Source organism: Chrysochloris asiatica, unplaced genomic scaffold (assembly GCF_000296735.1).
Source record: "Chrysochloris asiatica unplaced genomic scaffold, ChrAsi1.0 scaffold00004, whole genome shotgun sequence".
NCBI classification, from domain to species: Eukaryota; Metazoa; Chordata; class Mammalia; order Afrosoricida; family Chrysochloridae; genus Chrysochloris; species Chrysochloris asiatica.
The window spans coordinates 3,582,515-3,598,794 of record NW_006408522.1 but is presented as its reverse complement, the minus strand read 5'-3'; the positions used below and the strand labels follow the sequence as shown (position 1 = coordinate 3,598,794).

Here is a 16,280-nt window from a genome sequence, read left to right as displayed (position 1 = left end):
CAAGTGCTTAGAGCTCATAAAAGTCATAAAGCAGCCCAGCACTAGTCTTCCCTCCTGCACATGCAGACCCTCTAGATTCCAGCCATTTCCTTCCCATCATATCAAAACATACTCATTCAATGTCCCTCCACTCCCCTGAGAGCACCTATTTTTCCTTGTGTCCCCATGGTGCTGGCCCCACAACCTATCATCCACTTATGGGGGGTGAGCAAGAAGATAGCAAAAATCTCAAACCGTCCCCCTCAAAAAAATAATGACAAGGTGGTATGAGGGGGCTTCAAAAAGTTTGTGGTAAAATTCTATTATCATTTCATTTAATTTTTCCATGAACTTTTTGAAGTTCCCTCATATTTTAAATGGCATTCTTGGGTGGCACACAGTTAATGTGCTCATCTGCTAACCAACAGGTTAGAGGTTTGACTCCACCCAGAGGCCCCTTGGAAGAAAGGCCTGGTGATCAACTTCTGAAAAATAGCCACTGAAACCATATGGAACATGTGATCACCATGAGTTGAAAACGACTTGACTGCAACTGGTTTGAAATAAATATTACCTTAATGAATAAGAAAGGAGCTTTGGTAGCGTAATGGTTACGAATCAGGCTGTGAACCGCAAGGTCAGCAGTTCGAAACTACCAGCTGCTCCACGGGAGAAAGATGAGGCTTTCTGCTCCTGTAAAGATTTACAGCTTCGGAAACCCTGTACAGGGTTGCTATGGGTCGGAACCGACTCGACGGCACTTAACAACAACAACAATGAATAAGACCTATGTTTCAAGCCTACTCTGCAAAGCGAGCTAATGTGACAACAGACACAAGTTAAAGCAGGAGCTCTTCACTTGACATATAGGGGGCTGAGACCCCTCCCCCCACCAGAGACAGTGTACAACATTTTACATCTGTACAGTGTGCCTATGCCCACATCCCCTGCACTGAACTCCATTGAAACTACCCCTATCAAGTTCACCAGTGATCTTCGACTCAGTCAACCCAATAGGTACGCTTCAGGATTAATTTTTTTTTATTATTTACTTTTCATTTTTTAAGTTTTTATTTTGAATTATGTGATAGTTTACATGGGAGAACATTAGCTTTACATACATCCAATCTTATTTTGTTTCATTGCAATGATTACAATCTCCTGCATGCATCATCAAACAACCAAAGGTTATACCCCACAAGCCTGCCCCCGGCCATCAGCACATATCCCCTCTCCTTCCCTGAGTCTAAAGTCCCCAGCCGCTCCATCTTTCCATGTTATCATCTCTGCCTCCATCTCTAGCATCACTACTTCTCTGGATAGCATCACTACTTCACTTTTCTCCCTTGATGGTTCCAGGGACCTCTGCTCCTGGACTGCAAGATCAGCCACTCCCTTCCTTTTGTTACAAAATGTCTACCTTTACTTTTCCAATACTCACAATCAGTTCTGATAGCAATCATTCACTACACTGAACCACAAGAGTCTCATTCCCATCTCCTTTCATCAGCCCTGTCCAGACAGGTTGGAAACCACTCAGTGGAGATTCTACCTTTCCCTGCACCCTCTGGAACTAGGTTCCCTATTGAAAGCTTGTAAGCCAGTCACTTCATGCCTTTTTAGCACCCCATTTTGAGTAATCAGGATTAATGCTGATCTCTCAGCAGCATCTGACACTGCTAATCAAGCCCTCCCTTTTTGGCTTCCACGTACTTTGCTGTCTTGGTTTCTTCCTATTTCTCCAGACACTGTTTGCCCTGTCTCCTTTGCAGATCCATCTCCCTATGGGACCATTAAAAATCAAACAATAATAATAGCCGCAGACACTATGGGGTATTTCTTCTGTGCTGGACATTATTGTAAGAATCAGTTCTTTTCATCTTCAAAACAATCCTAAATCCATTCTCTACCACCATGCTGAGTGATTTTTCTGAAAAACAAATCTAATCATATAACTTCCTTGCTTAAAACCATCTAATGACTTTCTTTTCTCACAGTGTATAAGGTCTTCCACGATCTGGCCTCTGCTCTCCTCTTTCTCCAACCCTTTTTCTCAACACCAACCTCTTCCTTTACAACCCTCCTCCTGTTTGGATTTCTCCAACAAGAACTCAAGATTTTGGCCAGTGTTGCTCCCACTCTCTCTCCAGCTCATAGCATGAATACCACCTTTTCTGGGAGTCCATGAGAGGTGTCTAGTATGGTGATTAAGAATATTGACACTGAAAAGAGTCTGCTAGTTCAAGTCCCAGCCTTACCACTGTCTAGACATATCACTTTGGGACTTCAGTAAGCAGATGTCGATCTGCCCTCCTTACCCAACTCTCAACTCCATGAGGTTCCAGGTTACTTTGAACTCAATCCTGCTTGTATTTCCACTGCCTGGCACACAGTAGGTGCTCACATATTTGTTACATCATCGACTAGCAATCCAACACCTAGTGGATATCCAGGTGGTACAAGCTCTCTAGCAACTAGACACCCTGAACAAGGTAGGAAGCAAAGGTAAGACTGTTCGCAACTAATGAGACATACACACAGCAGGTTCATGCCAAGGCCACCTGCCATTATCAGGAAAGTGCCTTTATTGGTATTGAAATGTTCTAATATTCAATATTAAAACCATGATAGTGGTTTTCTCACAAATCTGTCAATTGTAGCTAAATTATTTTTTTCTCCTTCTTGACAGAATTCTTACTCTCAAATCAGATAGGGTTCCACTGTGGCTGAGTCCCAGCAGGAAGAAGGGAGCAGAGAATACAGCAAAGAGGGCCCTGGCTCTCTGGGTGGCCAGAAGGCTTGTCTTCCACATCTAAAGCCCAGGCTGAGTCCCCACAGGCCTGCAGTTCCTCTGAAGGAAGCTCAGCCCATCCAGACCACAGCGCACCACGGCAGGCCTCTGTCTCCAAGGTCAGCAGCCCCCGAAGGTCAGACAGGCTGCAATCAAAGCAGCTTCGTGAGACTGAGAACAGGAGGCCAGCCTGCAGCTCAGATCCCTCTCTCTAAAAACAGTCAGAAAAGAGGCTGTGGACACGGCCCAAATGGGGCTCTGGGTTTAGAAATTTCCTTTTCCTCAGCTCACAAAGCCTAACTTGTCAAACAGTATTTTTAAAACAAAAACAAAAACAAACATTTGGTTCCATTTCAGCTATAGTCAGCAGTAGGTAATTTTTAGAAAAAGACAACACTTGAGTTGCTCATTGGTAAAGTTCGTATTTTTTATCAGGCCTCTGACTCCTTCCTTTCTCATCCATGGTTTGGGATCGGGGGGGCACAGCTGTAGAAGAAGAATGTTTCTGTTGATTTGAGAAAACTGTTAAAGTTGTTTTGCACTTACAAACAAAGGTTGATGGAATTCAAAAAAACGATCCCATCGATTTTTATGAGAAACATGACTGTTTCTCTTGGGTTTCTAGAGTCAAAACAAGGCAACCGCCTAGTGATTTATAGTCCCCACTACACATTTTCCGCCTTCCAGAAGGCATTAGAGAAAGGGCCAACCTCCGCCAGGAGCATTGTAAACACACACTGACAGCTTGGACACTTTGTTTTTAAACACAGCAGAACTTTTCCTTTGGCCCTGGCTGGAAAACCACCTCCCTAGGACTGATTGGGAAGAAACAGAAGGGCTCCCCGGAAACCTAAGTGTGAGGGACCAGTGATCCCATGGACCAGAATGTGGCTGGGAGCATTATCAAAGGCAATGGATACATTTATGGCATACAAAAACTGTCCTGTAGTCCCCAACTGGTGTCTAGGCTCATCCTGGCTGGACACGAGGTACAGAAGTACAGAACAAGTTATCATAAGGCACGTGGTCAAGGTAGTTCCCCCACCAGGCCGAGAAACATTATCTCTTTGCTCGATTCCAAAAGTGTTGGAAGGCAGAGGAGTTGATAGCACTCACGATGAGCAGCAGTAGCAGATACAGGGATATCATAACCACAAACCAATGGCTGGAAACCCAGGAGAGCTGGCTGGAAGCCCTGTTTAAAAGGGTAAAAAGAGTGATGTTGGCAAAGAAAGAAAAACATTTTTTAAAAAATGTATGCAACAACTTCTGGCTCAGAGTAGACTAAATGATGAATTCCATCCTCTGCGTGAGCCATGAAATAAAGCTTTTTCATGTTCCTTTGCTGGAGAAATCTGGAGCTGTTTGCCCTGGCACTGACACTTCTTTCAACAAAACATCTTCTAAATGTACGAAGACAGCTATGCAATGAGCTCATCCCAAGCTTCCCTTTTATGGTTTTTCTTTTACCTTTTATAACCCGTCTGTTCTTAAACAACCCCTCAATATCTAGAGGAAGGGGCAAGCTCCAGATGTCCAGATGGAGTAAGTGGCAGGTTACTTAGCTACAGTCTTTTCCATTTTAGACATGCACAGATATAAATCTGAGTTGGGGAAATCCTCTTTGGCTCACTGGGGGATGATGTGAACCATTCAAGTGAGCTCTAGAGACTCCAGGGAGAAGTGGGAAAAGAAGGGAATTTTCAAATAGAATAAGTCAGATGATTTGAAACCAAAGTTCCCTAGACTCAGAACCTTATTTCCAAACAGATTTCCAAAGTTTAGAGGGTAGTTTTCCTGGTTTATGAAATCCTGAAGCCACATAGGAGTCAAGATCATTAAAAGTTACCCTCTGTCCTACCTCACCTGCTCCCCTACTGCTGGCTCCCAAAGAGATCTCTCTACACTAGATCTCAAAGTTAGGCCCTGGAACACCCTATACAAACTCCCTACTATCACATTGCTATAAGAGATTAAGTACCTGCCCTATGTCTTAAGAACAAAAGCCTCCCCACCCTACTGTTGTTAGGTTTCAACGCTCTCATTTGGGAGATAAGGAAGTATCTCAAGTCCAGAGACAGACAAGAGGGGGCTCGGTAACCACCGTAGAAACTGGCTGAGCTGGACTGCAAACACTCTCAGTCAGTGTCTACTCTACCCTGCCTCTCAGCTTACCCTAGCCAATGGGGGAGGACTTATCTGTGATCCTAGGTGGCCACTGGCCTCAAGGTTTGGGGTAACAATTTGGCACTGTTAGTTCAGGCTGATTCTGCTTACTACCTTCTTTACTAGAATGTACCGTCATTTTTGGATTAGGGTCATATCTTTTTTTTTTTTGAGTGATTTTATTGTTATCCCATTTAGCAAGTGACCCTTAATAATAATAGAAACAGACACACATTAATACAAAGGTTTTCATTTGTTTGTTTGTTCTTAAGCTTCATGTCTATTTTCTCTAGACATCCTAAATGGCAAAGGGGTATCTGAGATCATATTGTCTCATTAAAAAGAATGTGGCAGCAATGGCCAGATCATTTCCAACGTGGCTGAACTATTTAACATTCCAACCATTAAGCAAAGTTTCAGTTGCTCTTCATTTCACACACACACACACACAAAGAATGTGGGCGCAGTATTGACAATCCTGGCTTGTCAGCAAGCTGGTCTGTCTTCTTCAGCCTTCAAACTGCCCTCCCTGGTCTCCAATCAGCCACACTTTCCCAAACTCAACAGCTAGCAGCCCACTACAAACAAGGTCTTCCATTTAAGGTACACTTGAGGTAAGCTTATAGGGTATTCCCAGCAGTCTCACTGTTACTCTTATAGACTGCTTACAGAAATGCTCATCTCTGTCCACATCGCCTGCTAGGTAACTTTGCATTGAGAAGAGGAGTCTTCCTAACACTTTAATCTGGGCTTGGTCAGGACCACATCTTATTAGACCCCTCACCATGCATAGTATTGTGCTTTAGACATAGCTGGGATGATAGTTAAGGTTTCGTGTCCACTTAACTGGGCCAGGATTCTCATACGGCAGTTAAGAAGTAGTAACTGCCCATGGTGAGACCTAATACACTGTAATTACCCCCATGACAGGATCTGATGTGATCAGCTCTGGTCTGGTGTAATTATCCTATGTGTTGTAAATCCTCACTTCTATGATGTTAACGAGGCTAGATGAAATCTACAAAATTCAGTTGTATTTTAAGTTGATCTCTTTTGAAACACTGAAGAAGTTAAACAAATAAGAAGAGTTCAGAAGGACCTACAACCACCAAGAAAGAAACGCCAGGAGTGGAGTGCGTCCTTTGGAGCTGGGGTCCCAGCACTGTGACTCTCCGAGATCCAGGGGAAGACTGATGCCAAGACACATGGAAATTTACAAGGAATGCTGGGCCTACAGATGCTGAAAGGAGGTAAAAGAGCCGGCCCTCTGAATTTGGGCTTCTAGCCTCCTAAACTGTAAGAGACTATATTGCTATTTATGAAAGCCCACTACTTGTGGTATTTCTCTTCTAGCAGCACTAGCTGTAAGAAAAGTCCACAGTGAGCAGAGAATGCTGATAACTAGGAAACCCAAACCTTAGAATGCAGTCTATTAAATGTTCCTGAACCGCGACAGGGCCTGTCCTTCTTACCTCTTGGGCTGCTTCTGTGAGTATACCAGCAGGTACTTCACTCGCAGGAGCTGATTATTGGTGACGATGAAGTACTTGGGAGGGATGTCGCCTCCTTCACTATGTTTGATTCTTGCTCTTCTGCGATCTATCTCCTTGGAATCTGAATAATGAGAGACCAGTCCACAATGTGTGAGAAAACAAGCACAACTTTACTAGGGGGGTGGGAGAAGGGGCATACAGTATCAAAGAAAGAAAATTATTCATAGAAGCAGGGTCAAGTGGCCTGGTCCTCAGGGTAGAGAATCCTGAAGAGTAGAGCTGAGCATGTGTGGCCAGCACTGAACTAAAAGGAGAATCCAGCAGACAGACAGACAGGCAGGAAGAGAAAAGGAAAAGGAAAATGTAAAGGAGAAAAGAGGAAAAGGGAAGAACCCAACTGAAGTGAGGAAAGCATGGACAAAAGCAGACGGATAGCAAAAACAAAACCCAGGATCCTCTAGGACTAGGAACTAGGAACTGAATTTGATCAAAAACAAGAGTCTTAGGTTAGTGGTGGTCGTGGTGTGCCGCGAGGTCGGCTTAAATGCATACTGACCCTGTATAGGGTTTCCAAGGCTGTAAATCTTTATAGGAGCAAAAGCCTCATCTTTCTCTTGCAGAGCGGATGATAGATTTGAACTGCTGATCTTTTGGTTAGCATCCCAACTTGTAACCCACTACGCTACTAGGGCTGCAAGATTCTTAGTAGGCATTTTAAACGTACCATTCTGGATTTGAGCATCTCAGAATACTTATCTTCCACGCTTCATATTAAGACTTGTTTAAAAAAAATTTTCAACTTTTGTTTTAAGAGTATGAAAAAGCTTTAACAAAAAAAAAAAAAGAGGAGGGACACAGACCAAAAGCTGCGTGACTGAAGACGTTACAAGGTTTTGTTTGATGCTTAATGTCACAGTTTGCAAACTTCCCAAGAATTATAAATGCAAATGTTCAGGCTGTCTGGTTTGGGAGGGTGATGTCAGATCTGGGCCTGCTCCTCAGGATCACAGTTGTTTTACATTAGGGGACAGGGACAGACAGTTTTCTAGATTTTTTTTCTCTGCAGAACCACGGGCCAGTTCTGGAGACTGGAAAGACAGTTCGGTGACCTCTTTGGTCTCTGAGGTGGGCAAATTCTTGAGGGGCAAAGGCACAGAGAGAATAATCTAAGGACATACTGGGGGAGTAGCCATGAGGTGGACAGCTGGTAAATCAGCTCTGGGGACCCCTGCCTCGTAGCTGTCCCTCACATCCTCTGGGGACTCTGGCACTCATCAGAGTAGTCTGAAGGGCTAGGATCTGGACTCAGGGTACTTAACTTCAGTTCAGCTCTCTGCTGACACTTCTTGTTGTATGCTGTTGAGTCAATTCCAACTCCTAGTGACCCTGTATGGAGTTCCCGAGGAGCAGCTGGTGGGTCTGAACCACTGACCTTGTGGTTTGCAGTCCAGTGCTGACCCTACAGCACCACACTGTTGTTGTTGTTAAGTGCCATAGAGTCAGTTCCAACCCACAGCGACCCTGAATAGGGTTTCCAAGGAGTGGCTGGTGAGTTTGAACTGCCTACCTTGTGGTTCAAACTGACCTAGCAGTCCAGTGCCACAGTGTCACACCACACTAGGTACTCAAAAACAAGTGAGACTGTTGAAATGCAAGTGTTCTGTTACCTATATATTTATTACAATCTAAAAAAATAAAGATGCAATGGGAAAAAAAGAATGAACGATACTCAATTCCTGTCCTCAAAGAGCCCAGACTCTGCCTCCCACTCAGCATCATCTACCACATTTCACCTTCTTGAGATGGCATACATTTCATTAGAGTTTTACCACAATGAAATCTAAAACTCTCACCTCTTCACTTAGGTTTTCACTGGGACTCACAATGACTGGCCCCTTCCTCTGAGCTACTCCCCATCTCGATCAGCTCCCTTACCAGGAACACTCTTCTTTATAGGAAGAGATAGCCTTTCCATTGTATGTCCAATCTCTAAGGAGACTGCTCACTTCCTGCTCTGGACCCAAACCATCCTATGGCATGGACTGGGTGCTCTACCCAACATTTGGCCCAATACCAAGAGTCTGTGTACCCCACACCCAGGCCCAGGCCAGCACCGAGCACTCACTCACCTTTCTTCTTGGTTTGGCACTTGACATCTGGATGGTCAATGACCTCACATACAGCCACACAGCTGAGGAGGGGGCCAAGGAGGCTATGCTGCCACCCATGGCCGTGGGGGCTGTAAATGAGGGCCAGGCTCAAGTCACTGGTGAGGTAGGTCCCTTCCCCGAACAAGGATGTCTGGAATGGCAGAGGTCCACAGAAAAGAAGCACAGCCAGATGACACGGGTCTTTTGTCAACACAGAGTTGCAAATGTAAACATTTTAAGTTTGTTGTTTCCCAGCAAAAGACATAAACTGAACTAATCCTGAGACATCATCACATGGTCATTACTAAATACACTCTGCTCTGATAAGAGTTAAATTGTGGATCTGGTCATCTAACTCGACAAACTAGCAGTTCCTGGTGGTTACATCAAGTGGGAAGAGCAACGCTGTATGAGTCCAAACAGAGCTAAGTTTGAATCCTGCCTCTACCACCAATAAACTGGCAAATTACATAAACTCTTTGACTCTCAGTTTCTAAATTACAAAATGGGAATAATCGTTCCTCTTCATTAGGTGATGGTTGAAGGAAATAATGTCACAAAATATCTAGCAGGACACAGGGCACACAAGAGGTGCTAAATAAGTAAGGCATGATCCTCCATAGAGTCTCTGGGTGGTGCAAACAGTTAACATACTTGGCTGCTAATGGAAAGGTTGGAGGTTTGAGATCACACAAAGGTACAATGGAAGCAAGGTCTAGCAATCTACTTCCAAAAAATTAGTCATTGAAAATCTTGTGGGGTACAGTTCTATCCTGACACCTATGGGGTTGCCATGTGTCAATCAACTTGACAGCAACTGGTTTGGGGTTCTTCATTGCAAGTTCCTCTATAGAGTATATACAAGGGGAGCTTCAAAAGTTCATGGAAAAATTCCATTATCTTTCATCCCATTTTTCTATGAACTTTCTGAAGTCCCTTCTTTTAGTGATTCCGGTTACATGAATGTATTAAGCATAGTTGTACTGATGGACTTGCAAAAGTAATGTCATAACTATATGTGCAAGGTCACACAACTGAAGGGAAGATAATCGAAGACATTACTTGGGAAAGAAATTAGTCTCTTAGACCAGAAACCGTAATCAAATTAGGGAGGTCTACATGAGGAGCAGGGTACATTGTTCCGTTTGTGCTGTATTGACCAAGAAAATGTCCAAAATTCTAGGAGGCTGCTGCCTAGGAATGGAAAAGATGGTACTCTCCATATGGAAACAGGTCAAGTGATCACAATAAGGATTCCAGGTGAGGCACCTGAAAGTTCAGGCAGCAGCAGGGACAGCAAACACAAACCAATAATCAATCATGATGACCAACATAAAAATATCAATCATGGCACTCAATCACACTGAGCTTAGGTGAAGACTCAGACTCCTTCTCAACATAACATTCCAGCCTCAGAAATCCTATAGCTGAAACCAATGGATGGGATTTTGACAATCAAGTTGAAGCTCAATTGCTATGTCTGAGCCATGGGATCAACATCACAAGATGATGAGTGGACTTGAATAACTCACTGAAAAACAAACACTCTATCCTCTGGAAATGAGAATGTTTCTATTCCATAGTGTCAGGTTTCTACAATTCTAAACCTGCTTGTTGTTGTTGTTGTTTTTAAGTGCCATGGAGTCAGTTACAACTCATAGCGATCCTATATAGGGCTTCTGAAGAGTGGCTGCTGTATTTGAACCGCCAACCTTGCGGTTCAAACTGACATTGCAGTCAAGTGCTTAATCCTTTAGCACCACACCACAAATCAAGCCTTTGGCCTTTGAGAGGTCCACTGCTAGGTAGGCAGTGTTCTCTCTCAAACGCTATCATAGACCTTCTCCAAGGAAGCTGGACTCAAGACCCTGTGCAAGGCTGCCATGAGCGGAGCTGGAGGCATAAGAGTGGGGGACTAGGGGTACCTCTGCCATGAAAACCACCTCACAGCTCCTACTGGCAAGCAAGCTGCCTCCAGCAATCCCCTCACTGAAAACCCAGAAGACGAGGAGGCCAGAAGGGGATTTGCTCTCATTAAACTCTTCGTTAGATGTCTTTAAGCAATGAACTCCCTGGGGCACTGAAATGAGCGTGTGCTGTACAAGAATGTCATCTGCAGGCAACTTCTCCAGACCAGCTAGCTCTTGGATGACATGGAAGCCTCCTAGATTCCAGTAGCCTGGTCATCCTAATGAACTGAGCCAGAATAAACAAGCCTGTCGTCCTCAGCAAAACCCAGATACGCTAATCAGTTGCAGCAGTATTAGAAAATGTCTGTCTAGCCTTGGGGCCTCTGGACCAGTCACAAATGAGCCCAGGATTCATGAGCCAGACAAGGCAGGCGCTGCCACAACTGGGGGGAAGGTTTGTAGCCCTCTACTACCCCCAAACACCATTTCCCTGAGGCTATTATCAAAGCTGCTGCCTCTTCCTAAGAGCTGACTACTTGTGGAATCCCTTGCGTACGTTACCATTTCAGTCTTCTCTGTATACCTGAACAAGCGTAATAAAACCAAACCAACAAACTTGTTGCCATTGAATAAAATCCAACTCATAGCAACCCCAGAGAACAAAGTAGAATGGCCCCACAAGGATTCCAAAACCATAACCTTTACTAAAGCACTCTGCCACATTTTTCTCCTGTATAGGGTTTCCTTGGAAGTATGAACCACAGACCTTGTGGTTAGCAGTCTAGTGCTTATCCTACAATGCCACACCAGGACTACGCAGTTAGAATAGTATCCCTATTTTACAAATGAGGAAACTGAGACTCAGAGCATCTACATAAGTTTGTCCAGGGCCACAGAGCTGCTAAGTTAAGTCTTTTTGGCTCCAGTGTCTGTCTGTATTCTCCATCTTACATTTCATTAAAGGTAAAGTAAGTGCCAGAGGGTGGTTGACTCTGTGTTTTAACTCCTGAAAAAGCAGGGCAAGGAGCCCTGGAAAGGAGAGAAAACGGAAGACATCCCCTTCACTTGTCAATGTGGAGTGTCCCAAATGCAGTGCTTCTCAAACTTCAGTGTGCACACAGTCATCTAGAGGTCTTGTGACCATGTAACTACTTTTCTAGACCCGGCCTGAGACTCAGCATTTCTAGCAAGCTTCCAAGTGATGCTGATGGCATCCACTTGGTTAATCCAAGTGGCAAGGATTAACCATACACCAAAATCCTTTGGAGAGCTTCCAAAGAATCCTGACATCTGGACCCCAGCCCCAAAGATTTCGATTCAATTGGTCTGAAGTGTTGCCAGGGATTAGGATTTTTAAACGTTCCTCCAAATAATTCTAATGTGCAGCCAAGACTGGTAACCACCCTTATATATCAATGCTTCTGAAAATGTAATCCGTGTAGAAACCACTTGGCAATCTTGTTAAAATGCAGGCTCTGTTCGGAAGGTGATGCTGTCATTGCTGGTCTATAGCCCACACTTGAAAGCACAAGACCTGAATTCACCTACCCACCCCACTCCCACTCCCTAAGACCCCCTCCCAATACCAGCAAGGTGCCCCTCAGGCCCCACCTTGTTCAGGTGGCAGTGCAGGCCATTGTGGATGATGGAGTGGAAGTTCTCCAGGCGGCTCCCATGGAAGGCATAGATTAGGTCTCGCTGTCCTTTGGTCTCATAAAATTTGGCGTTGGCTGGGTCAGAATATTCGATTTCAAACAGGAAGTCCGGCTTGGGGACAGGTGTGTGAGAAGCACCCGTGAGCTTTTGAATCTTTTCAAACTTGAAAACATGAAGGGAGTAGTCATTTTATCTGAGAAGCTGGTAAAATATGCTACAAAAATGGTCTGTTAAAATCTTGGGTTGATTCCCTTGGGCTCTGCTCACAAGAACAACTGATTTTATGAGGATAAAGACATCTGTATATGAACAGGCTCAGAGCTTATTGCTCAAGATTGTTTTCCTCTATAAAATGAAGAATTAAACCCAGGAGGAACGTACTTGTCAGAATTATCAACAATACGAGCGAGACCAAAAGGGCAGCATTTGCCTGCAAACAAAGTTCAGTGGGCAGGAAGGGGGAAGAAAGAAGGACGACAGGAAATGGGGGAACCCGGGATTAAGTGGGAAGAGTGATGTTACATTACAGGGATTGTTATGTTACATTACTGATGTCACGAAACAAAATGTGCATAAATCGTTGAATGGAAAAACTAATGTGCTCTGTAAACATTCAGCCAGACTACAACAAAATGTTCAAAAAGAAAAAGAAACTGCTTTCCTCTAGTAACACTTTCCTTACCGTAGGATAAATGTTAATTTTCCTAACATTTCCACACATTTCCTTTGCTTATTTCTTTATAATACTCCTATGAGGCATGTGAAGAGGTGATAAATTGGTCACATTTTCCCTCCTATCCCTGTCTGTGGCACCCTTCTATAAGGTGCTGAGATGTATTCTATTTCTCTACCCTTTGAATCTAGTCTCGGCCATGTCATTTGCTCTGGCCAATGGGACCTCAGTAGATTATAAGGCAAACAGATTTGAAAAGGGCTTTCCCTTTCTTTTGCTGCTGGGAATCCTTCATCTTTCACTACAGTGTGAGCAAACCCCAGCTAGCCTCCTAGAGGATGAGAACTTCATAGAGGAACACCCCAGCCTTCATTCACACCATCCTGATGGAAATCCCAGCAATGTAAGTGAGGCTACTCCAGATCATCCAGCTCCAGCCAAGTTGGCCTAGACCAGAAGAACCACCAAAACCATACCACAGAATCATGTGATACAATCAATGTTGTTTTAAGCCAATTTTTTTTTTTAATGTTTTGTTATGCAGCAAAAGCTAACTGATACAGGGTAGTGGTAAGTTCCTTCCTAAAAGACAATAACCTTCTTCAGAGACTACATTATTTCAGTGACATTCAAACAGGAGGTCACAGGACAAAGCCAATCTGTGGGTTACAATTAAAAGCGAAAAATAAAGACAATGGAACATATTTTGGGGAGTCCTGGTGTGGTGCTGTAGGATAAGCACTGGATTGCAAGGTCGGTTTGAACTGCAAGGTTGGTGGTTCAAATCCACCAGCTACTCTTTGGAAACCTTATACAGGGTTGTGATGGGTCAAAACTGACTCAACAGCACTAAAGAACAACAACAACAACATGTATCTATATTAAAGTAAGGTTGTCATAATCCTTTCTTTGGAGAATATGTCTTTTATTCTATGATTAGGGCCATATTCCTTTTTTGATGTTTAAACATTCTCTTACAAAATGATGATAAATGATCAGGTAATGGCTTGACCTGAGCAAAATAAAAAGCTGGCAACTCTGGGTCCTAATGCTCAACATTTTAGTGGGAATTTAACTGGTCTATAATCAAAAGCCAAGGAGCAAAGAAAAAAGGAAAGAAAATGCTAAGGAGTCATTGCCTTATCCACGTTAGCTACTGACCAACATCTAACAGGCGCCTGGTAGTCGTATGAGGAATAAATGAATAAATCACAAATGAAGCCAAAAGATCGTACAAGAGTTAGCAGTTCAGCCTGTATGTGAATACGGGTCTCCTGACTCCTTACTCTGAGCTATTGGTTATTTTTCCATCCAACAAAGAAGGATGTCCTAACTCGGACACTCGATTCCAAGATACCAAATTCTTAAGGCAAACTTGTGTCTTTAGTTGTTGTCAAGTGTCATTGAGTCAGTTCTGACTCATAGCAACCCTGTATAGGGTTTCTGAGGCTGTGAATCTTTGTGGGAACAGAAAGCCTCCTCTTTTTCCTTTGGACCTCCTGGTGGACTTGAACCACTGACCTTGTTGTTTGCAGTCCAATGCTTATCCTCTAGAGTCACCATGCTCTTTAGTAGGAGCTTGTAAAATTAGAAGCTCTTAAATTTAATTAGGTGACAATACATACATGCCACTGCTGCCATTCAGAGGGAAGAGCACCAGGTAAGGGGTCATGATTTGGGAGTGTGTGCTGTGTTGACACACATTCTATCATAGCTCTTCTCTGAGGTAACCATCAATATTTTCAATTTAGACATGGGGAGAAATATTCTCTCTATTCAAAACTGATGGCAGTGCAAATTCGAACCCACAGCCTAAGGTTTTCCACTATTTTGAGTTCTGCCTAGTCCCTGACAACTGGATTAGGCAATGTTTCTTTTCTTTTTATTATTTAAGTTTTTAGAGTGAATTGGGTGAAGGTTTACAGAGCAGATCAGTTTTCCACACAACAATTCATATATTTTGCTTCCTAGTTTGTTGACTGCAATCCCTACAAAGAAACTCACCTGTCCCACTGCCTCCTTGTTTCCATTTCTCCTTCTTTCCTGACCTTTTTGGAAATTGTCCTTGGGTAAACGCTGTCCTTTTTATCTTAAATGGTTAATTATTCTAAGGTGTGCATGCCTCACTAGTTAGGCCATGTTTCTTAAGGCATGTTCAGGGCCCACCATCATTAGAATTACCTGGGCCACATTAAATACAGTGATACCCAACAATTACCAAGCCCTTAGTATGTGTCAGACATTATTCTAAATGAGAAATGTCATTTAAGTCTCACAACCAGTTCTTTGGTGGCAATATACTACTGTGATCCCCATTTCATAGACGTGGAAACTGAGGGGCTAAAAGGAACCCAGTAACCTGCTCCAGGGCACACAAATATTAAGAGGCAGAACCCCGTTTTGCACAGCCAGTGTGCATCCAGACCCAGAGCGAGAGTCTCTAGAGGTCAAGTCCAGGAACGTGCATCCTCAACAAGCTACCCAGGTCATCCTGGGGCACAAGGAGGTCTCGGAGCCACTGGAACCGGTACTGGCCCAGAGCTCTTGGGTGCTAGGAATCCATGATCCTACAGAGCAAAGTCTCACCTCTGCCTTCCCTGTACTGTGGATTGTCAGGACCTTCGATGATAGAATCCAGCTCACCAGGTCCCTGGCCCGCTTGTCTTTGTCTCCGGAAGACAGGAGAAGTTCTTTCAGGTTGGGTAGCATACTGGCATCTGCAAGCTGAAGTTGGTGGCAAGGGTGGGGACAGGGGAGTGAGGAGGAGTGTGTGAAACGTCAATTAGCAAGGATCCTGACAAAATGATTACCAGGGGCCCTCTAGTGTTGATGTTGGTGACTTTCACTTCTTTCATGTTTCCTGGGATTTCCTACCTGTAAACCAAACCTGTTGCCACCTAGTTGATTTGGACTCATAGTGACCGTATAGGACAGAGGAACTGCCCCCACAGGGTTTCCAAGGCTACAAATCTTTATAGAAGCAGACCACCACACCTCTCTCCTACGGAGCAGCCAGTGGGTCCAAACCACTGACTTTGCAGGTAGTGGCCTAGCACTTAAGGACTGTGACCTAAGAGGGCGCAGGCCTACAATCCCCTACCAAGTAATACCACAACCCTAAAGTTCTGAGCACAGAGAGTACTTGGGTAACTCATTTAGTTCAAAGCCGGACCTGAGCAAATGTGAGGTTTATTTGTGGCCTACTTATGTATTTTGCTGCAGAAATATAGATGTGTCTGATTAAGATCCATCAACGGTATTACTGAATACTTTTGTATATGCACACGTGGGTAGGGCTCAGCTGCTAACTGAAAAGTTGGGAGTTCAAGTCCACCCACAGGGGCCTCACAAGAAAAGGCTGGTGACATAAAACTATAAGTAGAAACCAGAACCACATCCAGATCTCCAGAGATGAGAAATCTCCACTTGAAAGGATGAGCAGACCAGCCTGGAGCGGCTAGA

General features: G+C 43.9%; 1 protein-coding gene across 1 annotated transcript in view; it reads right to left on the bottom strand.

Moving 5' to 3' along the window:
- Positions 1-3,829: 3,829 nt before the first annotated feature.
- PARP16 (poly (ADP-ribose) polymerase family, member 16) overlaps positions 3,830-16,280 on the bottom strand; it is a 42,951-nt gene continuing 30,500 nt past the window's right edge. The window contains exons 2-6 of the mRNA XM_006831529.1: positions 15,405-15,542; positions 12,101-12,307; positions 8,559-8,730; positions 6,409-6,550; positions 3,830-3,965 (exon numbers count right to left, since the gene is read on the bottom strand). Of these exons, the coding sequence (XP_006831592.1) occupies positions 3,830-3,965; positions 6,409-6,550; positions 8,559-8,730; positions 12,101-12,307; positions 15,405-15,542 (795 nt within the window). The remainder of the gene's footprint in view (positions 3,966-6,408; positions 6,551-8,558; positions 8,731-12,100; positions 12,308-15,404; positions 15,543-16,280) is intronic.